Source organism: Halichoeres trimaculatus, unplaced genomic scaffold (genome assembly GCF_033239565.1).
Source record: "Halichoeres trimaculatus isolate MK-OKI-2021-1 unplaced genomic scaffold, fHalTri1.1 fHalTri1_scaffold_12, whole genome shotgun sequence".
Lineage (NCBI taxonomy): Eukaryota > Metazoa > Chordata > Actinopteri > Labriformes > Labridae > Halichoeres > Halichoeres trimaculatus.
The window spans coordinates 26,250,109-26,271,342 of NW_027437190.1; the positions used below are offsets into that span (position 1 = coordinate 26,250,109).

Here is a 21,234-nt window from a genome sequence, read left to right on the forward strand (position 1 = left end):
TCACATACAAATTCTCTTTTAAAAAACAAGTGGTAAATCTATTAAAGGAAAGGAATGACACAAAACCTGTCATTCATTCATCAGTCATTTGTAATGTTAATACATGTCAAAAGATGTTGTTCAATTAATATCCAGCTGATTTGATGCAGGATTCTGGCACATTTGCCTCATTAAGGTGAAACATGATGCTCAATGAGTCCAGTCCAGCCCATATATTGACTGTACCTTGATGTCTGAGCTGTTTGCCTCCTGCTCAACCTGCTTTCACTCTTGTTGGGTCAGCATGTAACGGTTTATGTCCACTTACATATATCGCTTATACGCAGAATACTGGCAGGGATATGTTACATTTGCACTACGTTGCTGCTAATGTGGTCAGGCACCATCCCTGTAGGTGGTTTGGCTGGACGCCCAAGACATATACACTACAGCTGTCACTTCTTGTAGGGTTGGTATCTGTCACATAATTCCTCAAACATCTCAGTGACAGCTTCATTTCGAGGAATTACTACAGGGACAAATACAGGGACACTTAATGCTCAGAAAAGCTAGAGTACACAATGCTATCTGTAGCTTTAAGAAGTGAAATCTTCACCTGTCAAAAGACTTTATGAAGTCCAAAGGGCCTGTTGTTTTTGTAGTGATGTTCCACATGATAAAAGGTTTGAACTGCACAATGAGTGATTCTACATTTCCATCAAAAAGTTCAGAGTTAGGTTAAGGCTATAATTTACCTGTGAGTTTAACAACTTATTTTTTCTTCATGCACAAAGATGCAGAAACAAGGGAGATGTCAAAAAAGTAAAACCAGAAAATATTGAATTGAAGTTTGCTCCATACTGGAAGTCTGTAAATCCTTGAGAGCAAATGCACTAACCTTCCCTTGGACTGAGTAATGTTCAAATCCTGAGCTCAGTAAGATCTTCTGGTTGTGAAAACACTGTCAAACAAAGCAGTGATTCACTTTAATTACTTCACAGCACCTCTCTCTGGAACTTAATTGCATAAGATGAACAAGCGCTGACGCTGGGTTCTCTGGGGGAGTCACAACATGTTCTTTCTCTTGTGTACATTTGTTGTGATAAGGGTAAATAGTTGCTGCTAAACTTGCATATGTCTTCTGATTACGCTATTCCGTGACACCCAGTTGACAGACATGCCTGCAGGCCCTAGTAGTGTACACGGGACACTCCCCTCTCCATCTCATCCCTTCAACTGAAGAAGGTAAGAAATCCCTCCTTAGTTCCTTTATAAATCACCTTCACTACTAGGAGCTGGCATCCTTTTATAGCCACACCAAGGACACTTTCTGCCATTTATGGTTCCTCCAAAGCCCAATACACAGGCCAGTCAATGAAATCAAGAGAATGCAGGAGGCTGAGGAGCAGTCGGGCTGCTGTCTCTTTGTGCTCCATGCAACTTTATAGGGTTTACAAGTTAGTACCAAAGTTTGCCCAAGCTGTGCCAAGTGCCCTCTCTGTTCTGTCTGATTGACATGAATCCACACCTCCGTGTGTGTAGCAAGTAAGGCTTGTCTCAGCCTGTCTCTGTCTGTAGACACTGTTGTCTCTCCAACAGAACCATGGAGTTGGAAGTTAGAGGGTGAGATAAAGTGTGTGTGTGTGCCTTTGCCTGTAAATACTAGCAGGGGAAAAACACACTTAGAGAAAAGACAATGATGAGACAGTGATGGTGCAAGACCTCTTGTGTAAGGAGGCACATTCTTGATCGCTTGCTAGTTTCATCATGCAGAACAGGCGTTTTAGCAGTGTTTACTTTCAGTGAGGGGAATGCTCTCGCTCACAGTTGCACCCCAAATAAACAGTCTGTATCTATCAGTGACAAGATAACACACAGCTAATCTGAACATGTAGCAGCTTTCAGAACAAGTCGGGTCCTTCTGATTCAAGACGGTCATGGTGCACACTTGAATAACAATGTGCACATTCTGAAGGCAGACACCTTGCCATTAACACCCACATTCTCATGACTGCACTTCCTTTGCCAGTGATGTCACAGTCTGGGTTCATTCTTTGCAGATGTGGGAGCCAACCCTATAAAGCGTTTGAGAAGCAATCAACACTAATGCATTTGGCACTGCGGCAAACTGAAGTTACTGGCCATATAAAGACACAATTGCCACAGCGGCAGGGGGTGAGTGTGGGGATACAGGAGTGGTACAGTGGAACAAACAACATGTGTGCATAGTGCCAAGGCAAAATTATCCCTCCAAGACATCTGTTATGGGAACAGGGTCCTGCATGCATGCTGTTGTGGGGGAGTACTTTGTTAACGGCTCACTCTCTCTGGGTTTACAGTGTTATGAAAGGTGTCATTTTCGGCCTGAGGCATAGTTGCCTTGTTTGAGGCCTGCTGTGTATCACCGAGTGGTTAAGAACTGTATGCCACATGCTCTCAAATTATTACCCAGTTAAGCCAATGTGCAAGAAGACCCAACAGGAAGGGTAATAACGTGTCCCTTTCAGAAAATGAAACCCCCGTGGTATGCAAGTTTAGCATGTGCACCATACAGAGAGGGGACAATCCTCAACTCAGTAGTTAGAGTTTGACTGACCCCAGCCCTTAGGTGCATTTTATCCGCCAATGTCTCCTCAAAATGTTTTCTGTCTCCCTTCAGCTGCATTTCTGCCTGATGTACCAGACACTCTTAGTCCCAGTAGCTGATTTAAAGTGACCAACAGATTCCTTCAGCTTGTTAGTGTAAGCATTTCCTACTTGTTCAGAAGGACCCTTCAGAGTTATATACTTATGTGTGAAAAGTCACATCTGTTTAACAAAGGGTATGGGAGTTACATGTACAGCTCTTTTCTTGGTAAATCACATGCACAATTTTCTTCTTTGAAATACATACTTTTGCTGGGGTGTAATGGAAAGCCATGTGTACTCACAAGCTTTGTCCGCATTAAGGCATGGTAAGGCAACAAATTTGAGAGGTCTAAAAACAAGGGCAGAGTGTACACATTTCAATTCTTTGGGTCACAATTTCATTCAATTCAGTATTGATTAATACGCTTCAATACTGAATCAAATCCAACTATTTGTGGCCAGCTGCTTTAGCTTTAGCTACAGGCTGTAAAACCTCAGCCAATGTCAGCTGAAATGTTTGTGTAGGTTTGACTTATTGTTGTAGTATTTAAATACAGCCTCCGAGAGTTCACACCAGACATGACTCCTACTGATTCATTCTTTAACTATTTTGCATCACAATCCATCTAAAAATCAGCTTTTAATGCTGTAGGGGCTGACTTTGCGTTACTCCCTGCCAATGCTGCCATTTTAGTGGTACCCAGTGTACCCCCAAAGAAGTGGGATTTCAGTACAATGTAAATAGTTGATTCCAGGGTTGTTTGAATCATTCATTAATTTAAAAAAATATATACATTTCAATGCATCGATAAATCACTCAGTATGTTTACATGCAGCTCAAGAGATCGGACTAAGAGCTTAGTCAGCAGGTGATCTGACTATTAAGATGCATTTAAAGAGAATGGACTGAGCATAGCTCAATTAACACTTGTTCATAATATGATTGCTATCGGACTGCAGTTGTATTCAGCAGGACTTGGCAGGTCTTGGTATCTGTCAGCTTTCAGTGTGAGCAAATTTCACCTGGAAGAGGACACTCCAATACAACTAAAAAACAGCATGTAATCTAATTAACATACATAGTATGTAAGGCTGCAGTCACACTGGCCATTCACGTCAAATTGTTTCCTCTTGAGTGACTGAAACCAATTCTATATGCACCCAGCTTCTGCATATCAAATAGGACACAGTGCTGCTAATTGAAATGGAGTGCACACTAAAAACAGTTGAGTTAAAAATATTCTCGTCTGCATGTATATGCAGACAAGACAAGATCCCCGCTGTGACTTTACAATGGAGCTATGACCGCAGTCAGACCGCTGCATGCATGTAAACTTACTGAGCTTGCTTTACAGAGCGTCTGAAAGCTACAAACAATCAACCAATAAGTGAGGCCCAGGAATACAATGCACACTCTCAAAGTACCTGTACCTCCAAGAATACTTCCCAGACCTTTTCGAGAGTCAACCCCTGCAACTTTTGAGACTCAATGAAAATACTTACTACTTAAAAAAGTCCCTAAGGCTCCTGAGGGGAGTAGTCCAACTTGTTAGCGTTAGTTGAGTCAATGACTTTGTAAGTCATTAAGGAGTCTATGACCAACATACAGCAATTTCAACAGAACCAACTTTGACAGAAGCTATGGTAACGAAATGTTAATGTACCAGTTTCTTGTCCCAGATTTGAAAACATGGAATTTAAGTACGAAGTGAAAGTCTTTGCCTTTTGCTTTGGCATCTCGCTGTAAGCAAAGATCCACCAAGGGACAACAAACTGTTATTACTCTGTGTATTGGAGAACCTCCTAAATTGAGATTCTTCCCCTCAAGTGCCTCCATTAACCATAGGTTATCCTATGATTTATCCATTAGCCACAGCACAACATAACCATAAGTTGTAGGTATTAAAAGGGCACATCACAAAACCAGTTGTATAAATGCCACAGCAGTTTGTCTGCTGACTTTATATCTGCTTCTCTACTTCATGCTGCTTGATACGACCATTTAACAAAAAAAAAGTACACAGATGTGTTTTTATGGATTTTGATACACTTAATCCCTGTGAAGATATGTTCTGTTTTCCCAGGATAACATCTTCATGCCAACACATTGGGCAATTCTGAATGGATGAGCACACTTTTGGCAAAGTCTCTTTCCACCCACAGCAGAGGTACGTGAGTTCCAAGGAAACACAGACAGGTTTATCAAGGATCCTGTTCCCAAGGGCAAAGCAAGGCATGTTAGGTACATGATGAAGGTAACCGCCACACTTTTTGCATTATATTATTCCTCTCACTGGATCCTGTGAATTTGTACATGCCATACACTTCTGTTGGAGCATGACCCTGCCCTCGTCCCTCTAGGCAGGGGTGCAGGGTAACAGTCACATCTGAATCACACACTTCCTTCAGCAGTAGTTCAGAATATGACAGATTGTGATGATGCAAAGGTGAATGGACTGGATTATTACACCCAAACAACATCTGTTTTATGTGAGACAGTGTAGAGGAAACACTAATAAGGCCAAGGGGTATCAGTAATCTGAAGCTAATAAATAAAACAGACGTATGAGGTGAAACAGTGTAGTGAAAGGCAGAGTGAGCCAAGTCTTATTCTTTCATAACATGTAATTAGTTTGTGTTGAACTAGTAAGCGGGTAGTTTTGAGGCATCTCCAGTTCTGTGCTTACAATTGGGTATTTCCTTTGAAAACAGCCCTTCCTTTGAGAGTAGCAGGTAAGTGCTAGGTATAGGTCTGTAATTGTATCCCTTGAAGAATGTAATTGCCCCATTAGCACAGAGTCACTTACTTTTTACACTGCTTAGCTGCCTACATAAAGTTTATGTTCCCTGAGCATAAACTTCCACATGGAGTGAGCAATGTGGCATGGAGGGAGAGAAAGACGAGACAAAAAGGAGAGAGGCAAGATGACTAGATTGTGTGTGCAAAAGTAGTGGTGGTGGTGGTGGTAGTGGGGGTATATTGCCTCCCACAGGGGCCCTGTCTCAAGGATCAAGTTTCAGACGTTTACCAACAAAGCATCCATGGAGGAAGCCTTGCACTCCTCACAATAACACCACAGCACCTGGCCATCCCCACACAGGAAACCTGAGGTCATTTCCCCCCTTTCAGGGAGTCCAGACACACTACGGCTGCCAGCCACGTGCCCACACAGACTATTGAAGAGGCGGCTGGCTAACAGGAAAAGATTCTGTGTCAAAAACTCAAAGGGAAATCTGATTAATGAGAACATATAATACCAAAGGCGCATGATTCCACAAGTTTTCACTGATACAGATCACAAAAATTCTTCACAGATCCGTGCCAGAAAGGTTCTGTTAACACCAAAGCAGAATTTTCCTTTTATGGTCTCACATGTAGCACAGATGTGATGTTGTTTTAATCAGCCTGAACAGCTAAAAGCTGGATCTGGTTGCATTGTTTAATTATGGTTGGAATCACATGAAGATGAGGTAGAATTGAGGTATGCACGCTAAGAGAAGCACTGGAATGTTCCAATTTTTGAAGTCAAAATAATCTATTTAACACCATCAGGTACATAAATTATTAAATCTCAAGTTAGATGACCAGATAGTATGAAATTTCCTATAAAAACTTGATGACTTAATGTGAAAAAATATGAACAATGTGAACTATGTCCACTGTCCTTCCAAACACCATGGACAGACAGGCAGCTGCAGAATGTCAAGTCTAAATTTTGCCCCCTAACCACCTGCGAGCACTTGACCGCCAATTCTCCATCATTATGGTTGGCCTGAATTCAAACGATGCCAACTCATAAAACCAGCCACAACCAGTCCGAGTCGCTTAGTTGCAGTTCTACTGCATCTCAGAGCTGGCCAGGGTCCAACCACCATGCAGGGAAAACCTTTGGAAAACACTGAGACCTCTGAAGAATGTGACCATGGTAAATGAAACAGAGAGGCAGAGAGGAAGAGGAAGAAAGCAAACAAATACATTACACAGCCCGTGGGTTTTGTTAAGGCAAACTTCCCAGATGCTAAATAAGACAGGATGACCGGCTGTTAGCTGGGAGAGGATTATCCCTGCACGTTACTTTGACAAATAGTTTTGTAAAAACAACCTGTCAGTGGTGAGAGCACAGCGTGACAACTGAATTCCTGCAAGGTGTGATTTCTGCATTAGCAAACAGAAAAGAGAGGTGTGACAAAGTTTTTCCAATGGGAATGTTCATTTCAAGAATGCACTGAAAAATGCACAGTTGTAATTATCACAAAAAAATGTTGTACAGGTCTTTCTGTCTCAGTCAAAGCTGTGCAAATCAGCTTTAAAAGCCATCACTGGTCAATATCCTTATCAACCAATGGATGATTCTTACAAAAGAGTTTTTAACTGAAAAACTGATCCATACAGAACTATTGACCATTGTACAGATCACAAAGCATTTTAGCATCTCTTAGCTTACTGTTTTGGTTTAAAGGTGCTATAATTGTCTTTTTCTTCCATTTCCCTGACATTGTTGGTCTTGTTTTGAGCATTAGTGGACAAATAAATTCAGCAAAGTAGCAATGATGAATCTACATTATATGCCTGCAGTTGAACATAGAAGCAAGAGAAGCATTTAGATAGCCAGATATCACTAGCACAAGACAGAAATGAGTGAAAATGATAGGGTTTCTGTGTATTACACATGTAAAAAGTAAGAGTTTGTTGACAGGTTTACTGATATGTCCTTGTTACATCAACATCTGATTTTCGTTGCCCCCATGTGGAGATAGTTCATGTCTGAACATTTAAAACCTCAATGAGCTTCTGAATGTTGGAATGAAATAAGTTTGGCTCAAAGTCAAAGTTTTTTGATTCTCAGAGCTTTGTTGGTACAAGTATAATCATATGCTAAAAAACCCTAAAGCTAAAATCCTAAAAACCACTCTCGAGCTTTTACATTCTTCTCTTTTGGGTCATATCAGTTTAGTTAACATCACAGATGGGAACAAATAAACCAAACAGTCAATTTCCACTGTTTTTAAATGAAATTTTTTTGAAAAATAACTTAAATTTTTAACTTCTTCAGGAAAATGATAAGTATGTTGAAAGAATTTTTCTGCCAAGCCCCTGTCCTCACTGCACCTTAATGACGCAACAGGTGGGACAGCAAACGTCATGAAGATGACTCTACTACTACAACTACTACCATAGTGTGATGATGTCTGCCCAAAACAAACCTTGAAGCTGCTGCACAGACACACCCTTCCCAGACCCACAGGCACACATGCTGCCCACTTCCTGCAGCAAGAGAAGAGTCAAGTTTAGCCTGAGGGACTTCACTCTCTGAGGCCTTCACGCACCGCTCAGCTGGGAGCTTCTGTGACACAACAGTTGTTCCTTAATCCTTACTGTGCACAGTTCAGTGGGTCACGCAATCCAATGCAGAGTGCTCCTTCACTGCTGAATTGATGTTTGGGTTTTTTTCATGCTCTACTTGTGTGTGTGTGTAATTGTGTATTATAAAACAAGGGAAGTAAGTGCAGGTGTGAGACTGTGATTAAAGTGACAGAGGGAAAGAAAAATAGCACAAACAAAGAGCAGGAAAAACACTCTGTTAGGCCAAAAAAAGAGTCCAGACTCTCCTCAACTGACACAGGAAATGGTTCTATTTTTTAGTCAGGCTTCACCCCAGGCAGTGTTTGACTAAGGTGTGAAGTATCAAGGCTTGTCATAATGTCAAGCCCATGCATGCTGTAATTATTGCACTCACTTAACATAAACACAAAAACACTCCAAACTTCATTGGAGGAAGAAATTATTCCTTTGTTTATACAAAACACATGAATATCTATACAACTAATGCTAAGTTGATTTTGGCAACTTTGTACAAGGTTATTTTCATTCATTTAAGATGTAAACAAGTTGCCTTTTGCTTGTTATTTTAAAGTTCAAAGCTTAACAACATTTTTGGTTCATTATGTCATTCATTCTTGTATGAAATCACAGTCATATTAAGTGGGATACACTTGTTAGTGACATTAAATTTAATACTTTCTCTGTGTTACTGACTGTTACTGACTGTAAAAACATCTTCATTGTTTTTCAAGACCACTGAGGTCAAAAAGACAAACACTTGAAACTTAACAAACTCAAGCTCGACTTTTTTTCTGGAAAAGAAAAAAAAAGGGAATTCCTACCAGGAGTATTGTCTGAAGTCTGGGGGCACCTTCAGTAGCACACCGCCTCCCTGTCGCGCGCTCAGATCAGGACTGGGATCAGTTTGCTGCTAGCTACTCCGGCGGCTCGCGCGCGTCGCCCTTCAGCTGTAAAACTTTCTGTGTTTCTTCTGACAGTAGTCAAATCTCTGCCGCGGAGAATGATGCAGCTTGCCGGCTACATTTGTCCTACTACTGAGGAAGTTGCTAGTGAGTCACAAGATCCCGCCCCCTTAAAAAAGCTTTTTCCCTCCCTCTTTTCCAGCGACTTCAAACGAGTCCAGAGTCCATGCAGTGGAGGGAGTGATGGAAGCACTCGGCAGGGCCCTATGTCCCTGGGGTCGTTTTGTGTAGTCTTTTTTAATTTAATGAAGTCCTTATTGATAGTGATGTATTAGCAGGGTCTGCTTGTCCACAGATATCTATAAAAGAATCTAAGTGCTATAATTTGGCATCTTTTCTAACTAATTGGATATTTGTTAAGCTTACTAATAAATCCAACCAACATCAACCATTCTTAACTATTTGCCATTTTAAGTTATATTGGCCAAAACTTTTTTTTAGAGAGAGCTACATTTCACTTCTTCAAGCACTTCTGATTTTGAGTCAGCTTATCTTTAGATTAAGGAGCAATTAATTTAAAGTGAAGGACAATAATATGCATGCTCAGAGTCTATTTATATTGAACTCTTGCTAAGAAAGTATTCTTTAGCTAAGTTAAAGGTCTGTGAGCCTAAAGCTGTTTCATACTTGCTACACATTTTAGGAAAAACAAAGAACAGACAGAAATATTTTTGTTTTCAATGTGTGATTAATTTTATTTGTCTGGATTCAGTCTTCTTTATAAGTCTTGTTTTGATTAATAATATAAATGTGCCCTTAAATGACTCTTTATGCTCTCTTACTTTACCAAACAGGGTAAAGAAGCTTGTTGAAATTTTACTTCCTTATTTTTCTCACAGTGGGTCCTTTCTCCATGATGTTTCACTTTGTCATGACTCAACATGTGGGAGTGATCGTTCATCCTGGATGCAGCTGGTTGCCCCTTTAAGGAGTGTTACATCTGATTGTTTGAGTCATTGCTGATAATCAGTAGGTGCCCACTCTTTGAAAACATGTTGGCATAAGCAACGCATTTCATGACAGATAGGATTGTTTTGCGGTTTCCCGTAACATTAAGGATTTAAGGTGCTCACCATGAACTTTACACAGTGGTTTTTTAGCTCATTGTTAATGTTGCACTAAAACCCTCAAACAAAGGTTGTTTATCATTTATCTATGTATAAATATGCAAAAAAAAAGTTGCCAGTTTTTGAATTAGCAACTAATACCATACTACCATTGTGCTATTTTGGCCAATTGGACTCTTATCTTTGATAATCCTGTGAAAACTCAAAGAGTGACATCCAAACTGATCTGACCCCTGTGTGCCCCTACAACCCCCTAATTATGAATTCTAATTTTACACTGTGAGGCGTGGTCCTGTCAGACTCTGTGCAACAAATTAGAGGACGGATGTCTGTCAATTCACCGTGGCTGAAATGGTCTGATGACTCTCTCCCTCTTTCTTTATATAATATCTTGATAGAAGTTTTACCTTTCTCAATAAAACGTCTGCAAGTTTTAACAACTTTGGTTAGCAGGGGTTAACTGAGTTGGACAAGTTAAGAATGAGCAGAATGAAAACAGTGTACCACTGGAAGCTGGAAAAAAAAGTATCTTGTGGAAAGCTTACCAAATTTCAACTTAAGATAATTTTACACAACACACAAACAGTGATCATAGTGCATCAGATAACTGTTGTTCCTATACAAGTAAATTAAATGAATTACTAAAGATTAACCTTAATCTCTTCTGTGAATTTCTTTTTTTTTTTCAAGAAAAACTTGAAAAAACTCTAAATTGAATCACATCATGTGCAAAAGAGCAATAAACTGTTATATCCATCCATTGTGTGAACCACTTTTTCATATTTTGGGTCACAGGGGCTGTAGCCTAACTTAGATGTCAATGGGTGTGAGGCAGGATACACCCTGGACAGGTCACCGGCCCATCACAGGGCTAAAAATATACAGACAAATGAAGAAAAACTACACACACTTGTGCGCACACACCCACACACTCAGACTTTTGAACAATTTGGGCAACCAATACACCCGACAAGCCATGGATAACCCTGCATGCTCCTGTTATAAAACACACTTTTAGACTATTTTGATGATCATAATAACTCTAAAAACGGATTTACAGTGTCGTCAAAAATAAGCACACGGATAACTCAGAGACAAGGTATCACAAGCTGAGTCTAATGACAAACTTGTGATAATGCTTGTGCCAAACTCATTTTTTTACAAAGCACTTGAAATTTATTCTCTCATCTGAAAGCCATCCACTTCTCTCCACTTCTCTCCACTTCACCTTTATTGTCTGGAGTATAAAACAGGTCATGCTACAGTATACACTTCAAGACTCTAGCAGGGAAAATAAGCAGCCGCACCGGCACTTAATTGCAGACAATTTTTCCTTTACAAGGGTCCGCGGTTAGAGACTTAAGTGAGAATCCCACCTAGGAGAGCACTTACTGTATTGTTTGGGGATTGTAAAGCAGAGAGAAACAGTTGGAGGTGAGGCTGGATATGTCTAGTTCTGAGCAGTGAAAGGAGCATTCAGGTTCATTACTTTGTAACTGAAAAAACAAATCAAATCAAACTTTATTCATAGAGCACTTTTCATACCTTAGAAACCTAGCACAAAGTGCTTTCCATATCTATAAGCTTTGTTGCATCAAAAGTGCAAATATGGGATCATGTGAGTTACATTTACAAATATGTTATTTGACTGGAGCTAGATAATAATTCTAAATCAATGTGGTGACAGTCACTTTTAAAACCAAGTTACAAAACAACATCAGCAACAAGGGCTGCAGTGAAGGTAAAAAAAAAAAAAAAAGCACAATAGCAGTTAAAATAGAAAGAAAAAAAGAAGCTACTTCTTCTTTTTTTTCCCTTTCCTTTTTCTTCTACTTCTTCAGAAGCAGAAAAGCGAACTAAGTATTCACATGGTGGTCATTTGGTAACTGTACTTGTTTATCAACATGTTTGAAAAGCTGACTTCCTCATCAGCCTGATTTATTTGGCAAAACTAAATGGCCAAACAGGAGGAACTACAGGATCTTGCTTTTTTTTTCCTGGGTTAGCCTGGCGTCTTGCAGCAGATGAGGACCAACCATGGTCAGAGGAGACATACCAAAGTCCTGAGCTCAGCCTCAATGCAGCCATCTTACAGTATGTCAGCGGTGTTATTTTTACAGGGTCATATTAGAAAACCGAATGGATCCGCATCTGCCCCACTTGGGCATTCCTCCATCACTGACCCTGAACAAACCCACAACCTCTTGTCACCCTGCTCTTGAATCAGCTTGACGCAGGCCCCAAGTAGTATTTACCCCTGCTGTGGCTCACCAGGCACTTCACTTGTATCGATAAATACTCCTAAGTTTGAAAGCAGGCGTTTAAACCTGTAAATCTAGGCTGCTCTCTGTATCTGCTTAGTTAAACACGTTAGTGGGTGAATGAATCTGTCGGGGCCTTGGGCTGAAACTTCACAGGAATTGGGGTCAGTAGCTATCAGACTGATAAACAAGTCGGTGACATAATGTGGAAACACTGATCCCATTCATTGGTCTAATCACCCGCAAAACATTCTACATACCGGACAAATCTCACACATATAAAACAAATTCCTCGCGGTCGGTGGGGAGGACAGTGAGCTGCTATGGGGGGAAAATTCCTGTTAAATGGAGTATCACTCTCTATACTACTGGCTTCTTCTCGCATGCACAGAGAGTTGAGGATCTGGGTGAGATTAAGGCTCTGGTGCCTGTTGTGGCTTTGTCTTTGTCTACCCTTAACCCAGAATATCATGTCAGGAAGTGAATATTCTTTTTCCCCTGAGTGGAGCTATGACCTGCACATCTTTTTGGGTCCTGCAGCACTTATTTCCTCTTAAAATGGACTGAAAAGAAGCTTACAGAGTCTTTATGTGTATGCCTACTCTTAATAGCCTGAAGTGAGATGTGAGAGCCAAACAATTTAGTGTTTGAATTAAAATAAGTTTATTACCTGTTTGAGTGTGTAGGTCTAAAGATACATTTAAGCTCTATTGTCTGGATATGAATCTGAATAGGGATATAAAACCTCAACGGGAGCTTGCTATATTTGAAAAACATTAACTTTTTTATCAATTATTGCTGATTATGTGCTTTGAAAAGTGCAAGCCTTCATTAAAATGGCCAATACAGTTTGGGTTATTTTTAGAGCAGCCAAAACATATTAGATCAGTAGTTCTGTGTTTCCCCTCACTTGTTCTATGATGATTCTTTGCCAAACTTTTTCTCATGTAGCCTGATACTAATTACAGTTACCAACTGTTTGGATAAATACAATTAAGTCATTTCCTTTCACTAATATCAAAATGCTCCAAATACCCACAGTTATGTTTGTGCTTTTTGCCATTTGAAAAATTACAGGGCTTCAAACTGATATGGCATTGGGTCACAAGACTGAAAGGTTGTTATTTTCTACTCACTTAGTCATTTATTGCTTATTTACATAGTTCCCCAAAAGTCAGATCCCTAACTTTGGTGAAAAACAATTAGAGAGGCAATGGATTGAAAACCTCATGCATGGAGACTGAGTACAGTCTGTAAAAAAAACAAAAAACAAACAAAAAAAAAACGTATGTATCATATGTAGCAGCATATTTCACTGTAATGTACCATAGCTCGTTTCTGTTTGGGGATAAAAAAAAAAGTTGAGGAAAATAAAGTTTGGAGGGAAAAAAAGAGTTAATCAGTTATTAAGTAATTAAGTCAGAATTCTTTTGGATTTTTTGATTGGTTGTTACTGGCGGAATTATGACAGGAAATATAAAAGTGTAGCACAAAACGTGAGATTCATCTATATCAGATGATACACGTAGGACACGTTTTACATCATTACACTGTTGAGGTTTGTTAACTCATGACTTGGGCAAATAAAATGTGTCTGTGAATTTAAAGAGGTATCAAAAACCACTTCAGTTCATACAAAACATTCACAATCTTACAGGTACAGCTCTAAAGTTAATACCTTTGCTGTCGAGACAGCTTTAACAGTTATACATAAGTGATGTTCTGCAGGTTTTTGTTCCCCAAGTTTAAAAGTGTACAACAGCACCCTCCAACGTTTACTATGCGCTCTTACAACGCATACAGTATGGTGTAGTATAGTTTACACGTGACCAAGTCATCGTTTGCTTCATTTCACTACATTGAATTTGTAATGGTGTATTTTTTTATTGTTTTTATTTTTTTTTTTCCACAAGGCTCATAAGCCGTTTATTTGAGGTTTCGGCGGGGTTGAGTGACGAATCTGCCGAAGCGATTTACACTTAAAGAGACAGGAACCCACGTGTCCAGCTATCAGGGAAGCAGCACAAGCCCTGAAGCAGCAGAGTGTGTACATGAGTGGAAAAAAGGTCTAATATACCCGTTTAAACTTAAATCGTTCACTGGACTAAGCTCAAGGACGCTTTAAACAATGTCTTCGTTCAGGAAAGCACTGAAATCCCAACAGAGGAACCACCATGAAAGATCTCAGGTGAGTATTTCACTGTTTTGTTAGCTTGTAAGCTAACACTTATCTTAACCCTTGATAGCATCCATACTTAACGACACTGAAAGGAAATGATCACCAACGCAGGCCTTCACGGTAATACTGTGTTACGAAAATGTTTAACCCAGTTGTTTTATTTTGTTCAACCAGCCTGGTTTTAGGAAAACACTGGGACTGTTGGAGAAGAAGAAAGACTACAAACTTCGAGCAGAGTGAGTTTGAAATACATGTTTAGTGCTTTCACTCATGAGAATCAAAGCGTTGCAGCGTTGTCGATATGTTAAGACATCTCTTTTATTTTATACCCTTTTGTTTTGCCTCTATAGTGACTACCACAAGAAGCAAAACACTCTTTCTGCTCTGCGAAAGAAAGCTTTGGAAAAGAATCCAGATGAGTTTTATTTCAAAATGGTCAACATCCAACTGGAGGTAAGATGAGTTTCACTCAAAGCAAAGGTTCAAGCATTTTGTTACAAGAATCTAATTTAACTATGAGTGAATTTGTGTGAATTTATTCATTATGTTGACAGGATGGGGTGCATACTATTAAACAAGAGGCGGGGGAGCCGGAGATGACAGAGGAGCAAAAAAAAGTGATGAGGACACAAGATATCAAATATGTGGAGACAAAAAGGGTTGCAGAAGCTAAGGTAAGCACTCTCTGTAATGGTTAATGCTAAATGTTTTTAGTTAAGTAGTTGGGAAGTAAAAATTTAAAGGCAGTAACTCAATTAGTTAAAAAAAAATCCCAGGGTTGTTTGTGACATGGAGTTTTCCGTAATGTAAGCCTGAGTGATAAAAATGAAAGAAGTTCTCCACTTGATGACACATAACTATATATTGTCTCTTATGTTGATATGCATTGAATGACTCAATAGTTCTATATTACTTTGGTTTGGTACCCGACAATGTATTCAGATTAAATATTGTCACAACACTAATAATTAGACATAATATGTACGACAAAGAAAATATTCAGTTTGTTGGAATGGGTTTAACAAAATAGCTTTAAGCTGAACCTGTGTGAGGATTATCCACCATTTTTAATATTAAGTTATTTACCTTGTTAAAAGCACAAAACGCTAAAGCTCAGAGTTCAGTTCTTGTCGGGTTTTTCTTTGTCTTAGCATTTTATCTGAGAAAACAGAGACTGAAGTTGTTACTGAAGCAATTGCATTACCAAATCTCCCAGAGTTGAAACTCTTATTAAGTCTGTTTTTCCCCTGCCATCCGCTATGTGTTTGATGTTTGTTTTCAGAAAATTGAGAGGCTGAAAGGAGAGCTTCATCTTCTGGATGCAGATCGCAAACAGAAGAACAAGCATACATTTTTTGTTGATACAAAGAAAGAAGGTAATTATGAAAGAATAGCTCATTTTATTGTTAACTAGTAACACCAGACATTTGCATTTTGGTATTTCCCAGTTGTTTTTGGGGAAGCTGAGAAATTTTACCCTTGGTTTCCCTTTGTCTCATTAGTGGCAACATTTAACCTGGCAAAACACCTAAACACCGCTCCTGAGCTGCTGGACAGAGTGTACAACAGACCGACACTGCAAACTCTGGAGACTAAGGTCATCCAGGCAGCGGCAGATCTTGGCACAGTGAAGGTCAGTGTTTGTCGTAAATGCTGTTTTGTGGGGAAATGTATATTGACTGATGGCTCTAAATAAATTCTGTATACATTTTTTAGTGTCTCAAAGGTTGAATTACAGTGTTCCAATCCACTGATGATTTTTAGTTTTTTCTCTTAAACTGCAGAAGTTGGCCGAGCAGAGGAAGCGCCAGTATAAGGTCCTCTCTCAGAGGATAGACAGAGAAAAGCAGTTGTTTGTTATCAGCCAGAAGATTCAGACCCGTAAAGACCTACAGGTAACGACATTAAAGAGAGGACCTTCTTTCTAACCAGCATCCTGAGCTTCATTTGAGTTGTTTGTGAACTGTCTAACACTAAGATCTTTTTTTCTCTTCCCATCAGGATAAGACACATAAAGTGAAAGTAAAGAGGGAAACAACAAATGCAGCAGCTATCTACAAGTTTCAGACCAAGAGGAAACGCTAAAAGGAAACCGACAATCCTAAGAAAAAGTGTCAACTTTGCAAAGAAAAACCAGTGAAAGAAATTAAATGTAGGTTGTGACCATAGACATAAGTTAAACATCTTTCCCTCAAATACTGTTTGGATATTGTGGTTTTGTACATATAAGAATCTTAGTTTCTTTCAAATAAATATCAGAAAAAAACACACATTTATGTGATTATTTACTTATATATTCTGTAATTTTTACACGTTTTGCGACAGTAGTTCATCCAAAATTCCTGTTCCTTATGGTCATTACCTCAGAGATCTGAGGATACCTGGAGAGAAAATAAAGAGCCTCCAGGCTGATTTTCAGGTCTTGTGATTGTACTTCTCCTTGCCACCAGATGGCATTGTTGGTCTTTTTAACAGAGAAATATTTTGGGGGTTTAAGCAGCTGTAACATGCACAAAGGAAAGTGGAAGTCAATCATATGACCCTAAATTTCAAAGTATAATCCCATTTGTGATGTTTTTCATATTTCTGTTTTGAGTTGCGATAACAGTTCTCTAGATGATTGTGATTTGAGGATCCAAAACCCATCATTTGTGCTTGAATATTTTACTGCAGATAACATGTTCTATTTCAGAGCCTTCTTCAAAAATGGGCTAAGAAATGCATTTTTCTTCTGCCAAACTTTTAAGAACACAACTTTGGCATCTCACGGTTTCTTACCACCTTTGGAAAGTGACTCAGTTGAATTTATACTGTCCTTCTAACCAACAAAGTCAGCAAACATGACACTGCAAAATGTTATTTTTCAGTTATTTACTGTCAGGTGTTCCTCAGTTGTGGGTAAAAGACACTTTTGGAATCATTACAAGATCCCTCCAAACTGTACATAAAGGAGACCTGGTTGAAATGTGACTGTTTTGGTGAAAAACTTGTAAATTCTAACAAACAGTCCAATAATTTTTGAATCACCAAAAGGACACATTGTTGCAGCACAACACTGTTTAACTTTCCACATGTCACAGCAGGGAAGCATCTGCTGCTGCGTCTACTATTCAGCCTGATTCAGGTGTCAGCCAGCAATCATATTTAACAATAGGATTGTTGATGCTTGCTAATTGATCCATCTTAATTAAAATTACCCTTTATTAATTGATTAACTGCAGCTGTGCTTTAGCAGAAATGCACCTTGAAAGGCTTTAATGAGACACAAAGAAAGCTGTTACATTTACACTTGTTTTAATAGTCACTATAATTAATTTTATTAACCCAATCAGTGCCATAACTGCAACTTCTTGACATAACATCACGAAACTGCAAAGTTAATTAAGTTCATAACAATGTTTTATTCAGGCATCCTAGTAAGTCAAGACAGTGAAGATTCATACGAGCATGTGGGTTGAAAATCCTTCATAACAAAAGGCAATAAGTGTTCTTCTTCTACATGTCTATTTAATTTTTGTCCCCTGTCCCACTTTGTCTTCCTGCCCAGTTGTTTGACTGTTTTCCAATGAGTCTGGTTCTGCTCAAATTTTCTGCCTATTTATGTTTTTCTTGCCCTGTTGCAAAGTTTCCCCCCCTAGATTCACATTTTGTCTTTCCTGAATAAGTGATCTTTTGTAAGGTGATCTGAGAAAGCGTTCGTTATGCTTGAAAAAAAAAAAAAAACTCTGCCACTGGTGTATGGTTTGTCTTGTTAACCTGGTTGGTCAAAGATTAGCTTTGATGCCTCACTACTGTCCCCCTATTCTCCAATTGAAGCTGATCAAGACTTTGACATCTTAACTGTATTAAAGCACCATATTCAAGGCAAGAAAAGTTTATTTTCAGATAATATTTCATTTTTTCTTTTTCTCCAATGCTAGCTTTTTCAATTAGCACTAACAGACTGTATGTGTGGTTCCCTCACTAGCAATAGACTGAAGACCTGGCACCCAGAAGCAGATCACAGTGACCCACGTTTGATTGATCACTGTGGTGGCAGCAGCTTCATAAACAGGGCCCATCCATCAGCCTCTCCTGGGAGCTACTGGCTGGAAAGAGGGGAGAGCGGAAGCCAGGCAGAAATGTCACCAGGCGTTGTGAGAGGTGGAGGGGCCGGAGGAGAGCAACCAGAAGCCTTGGCCTGAACACTGCTGACCAGAGCAAAGGTGAGCCAATGCCCCAGGATGGGCCAAATGGGGTTAAGAGTGATGGTGGGTGTCCACTCTGATTGTTTGCTCTTATTTCAGACTCACTACAGAGCAAACAGTAACTTCCTTATTACAGAATCCAAGTTCAGGGGACAAGGATGAAATAAAGTAAAGAAGGAAATAGAATCTTAACAGTACAGTAAAATAAGACTAACACAATAGAGCTTGAGAGGAGCTGTGTCTAATAAAGCAACATTAGAGCTATAGAAAAAATATAACATATTTTTACACAAGCTACTGTACATGAAATAAAACCAGTACTGATAAGTAAAATTGAATACAATGAAAAATCATGCTTTATACACCCTGCAGAGCAATGGGGAGATGATAGTAGATATAAACATTTAGAGCTGTACTTACAATGCTAAAAAAGTCTCAATGTAACATTTCAGTTTTGGTGAAAGAACAATTTTACTGTATTCAGTGAGACAATCCTCTTTCCGTACGCCCCCCCACCCTCTCTACCCTCAGCTACTGCGTCACATTACTGAGCAAGCGTGCGTCGAACCGGGACCCTCAGGCCTAGCGTTCATAAGCGGAGGGGGTGGAGGTCACTGAGGAAAGCCCAGGGGTCAAAACACTATGTGCGCAGTTCCGGGACCCCTAACCAACTGTGTTACCCAAGCACAGACAAGCCACTGTTCCTCTTCAGGCCCTCCTTTCTGTCCCCCGGGCAACAGGACTCGTACGCAGGGTGCAGGGGCAGAGCTCAGGGGTGGCCAGTGGGCGACCTTCTGATTTTAAAGATATAGACAGGCATTTCTCTTTTGTCTAAGGGCTCATAACTCATTTGACGACTGGCACAGGCGACCCTGTCCAATGGCATGTCTAAAGTTAATGACCCTGGAGGTTTGCTAACAAGTCGTCATTTTGGGAATGGGGGGAGTCAGACATGGATAGCTATGTGGCTGTCACACAGCTGCAGGGTATGACATTGACCCTGATATATAGTAAGTGTTTGAGAGTAAAAGTGAAGCCTGGTTAAGAAGGGTTCAGTACAACAGATCGTTGTTCTATAATTTTAGTTGTTAAGCATATAAAGGTTAAAATAGGCTCACTGTAAAAAAAAAAAAAGAATATATAAGTTGCACTGGTTGGATCAACCACTCTATGTTTTAATCATCAGGTGGTGCTTGCTTCCTAAAGCGTCGTCTTTGTGGTAAAATATCAAAACCCAACAGACCTTGCTTATACTGGTATATTAGTCACAGGCTGCTGACTTTTAGATGACGGAAGAATATTTGTGCGCTCTACTCCAAATTTTATGGTAAATTTTGCTAAAACGTGTTTCTTTTCTTCCGTCCCTTTGTCTATTCAATGTGTAAACTGTACACGTATCTCGATCAGCGATCTCTTGATTTTTAGAACAATCCTCAAGAGGTTCGTGTGATATGCATAGGCTGTAATATATAATCAGTGACATCATCCATTTGTTTCTCAAACAGAGTTTTGAAGCCTATCGTCAATGGACATATTAATAATGCTGAACTCAGCCTTTTTTTAAACTTTAGATGAGGTAAAAAGGTGGACGTTAAGCCTATTTGCAGACAGCTACAAGGTACCAGGGTTGTCATTATATGGGCAAAACTTGTATTTTTGATAACTTTAAAATAAGTTATAATAAAATATCCCCCTTCCTGTACAGCATACCTTGACGGAGAAATAAGCTATTCAGATCGGATCATGTTTGCTTTTTGGTGTAAAAATTAGCTTTTTTGGCTGGCTTGGTGTGGATGTGGTTTCCAATGTTTCAGCAGCCAACCTTTTTTTTTTCCCCTCATTTCGAAGAACTAAAGTCTCAAACACCTCTGCACAGGTGTCACACTTTAAGACTGGGGCTAGCATTCGGTTAGGTGACAATGAATCCTGAAATACCAATGCATTACCTTTTCTTGACTTTAAACTTTTTGTTTTGTTTTGTTTTTGTTTTCCCCTTTTTTCCTGGAAAAATGTATTGATTTTATCTGTGATATTGAACAAATCTCAAAATTCTTTTGTTCTAGTTGATCAGCTCCTAAATGTAACTGAATGAATGATTTCACATTTCAATTTATTTATAGTTAAATGAGGTCAGAAATAACACATTTTATTTGGATGGTGGCTTTCAAGACACTCAAGGACACCTCACAATATAAAAGTACAAGAGTTAAAATACATAAGTACAAAACATATGATACGTCAATGTTACGGAGGTCACGGGGGAGGGAATTTCAGAGCTATATATTACCCAAGATATATTAGAACACCGTTGTTTGAAGTATAACATCATGTATTCAGTGAGACAATAACATGAAGTATCATATTAATACAATATAGGAACACATTCATTCAAATTGCCAGCAGGAGGCCAATACACTTTTTGTGGTCCCATTACATATAACTAGATTGAAAATGATGCTTTAGCTCTCCGATGATAAATTACTTGACAGCATTTTCTTATAAATTTATGGCCCCAGCCACTAGTTTCAAGTTTTGTTCAACTTAAAACAATGTTATCATTTTAATTGGCATCATCTTTAGAGTAAAGTTCACAACATAGCCAGGTGTACTGTTCTGCATCGCTACCT

General features: G+C 39.3%; 2 protein-coding genes across 2 annotated transcripts in view; one reads left to right on the forward strand and one right to left on the reverse strand.

Moving 5' to 3' along the window:
* Positions 1-8,988, reverse strand: part of fhl3a (four and a half LIM domains 3a) — a 31,403-nt gene extending 22,415 nt beyond the window's left edge. The window contains exon 1 of the mRNA XM_074683400.1: positions 8,773-8,988. The gene's annotated coding sequence lies outside the window, so the exon portion shown is untranslated. The remainder of the gene's footprint in view (positions 1-8,772) is intronic.
* A 5,217-nt stretch (positions 8,989-14,205) lies between these two features.
* Positions 14,206-16,688, forward strand: utp11 (UTP11 small subunit processome component). Its single transcript, XM_074683772.1, has 8 exons — positions 14,206-14,429; positions 14,595-14,656; positions 14,771-14,873; positions 14,975-15,094; positions 15,703-15,796; positions 15,923-16,053; positions 16,205-16,315; positions 16,422-16,688. The coding sequence occupies exons 1-8, from the start codon at positions 14,370-14,372 to the stop codon at positions 16,503-16,505; spliced, it is 765 nt and encodes a 254-aa protein (XP_074539873.1). The 5' UTR covers positions 14,206-14,369; the 3' UTR covers positions 16,506-16,688.
* Positions 16,689-21,234: the final 4,546 nt, after the last annotated feature.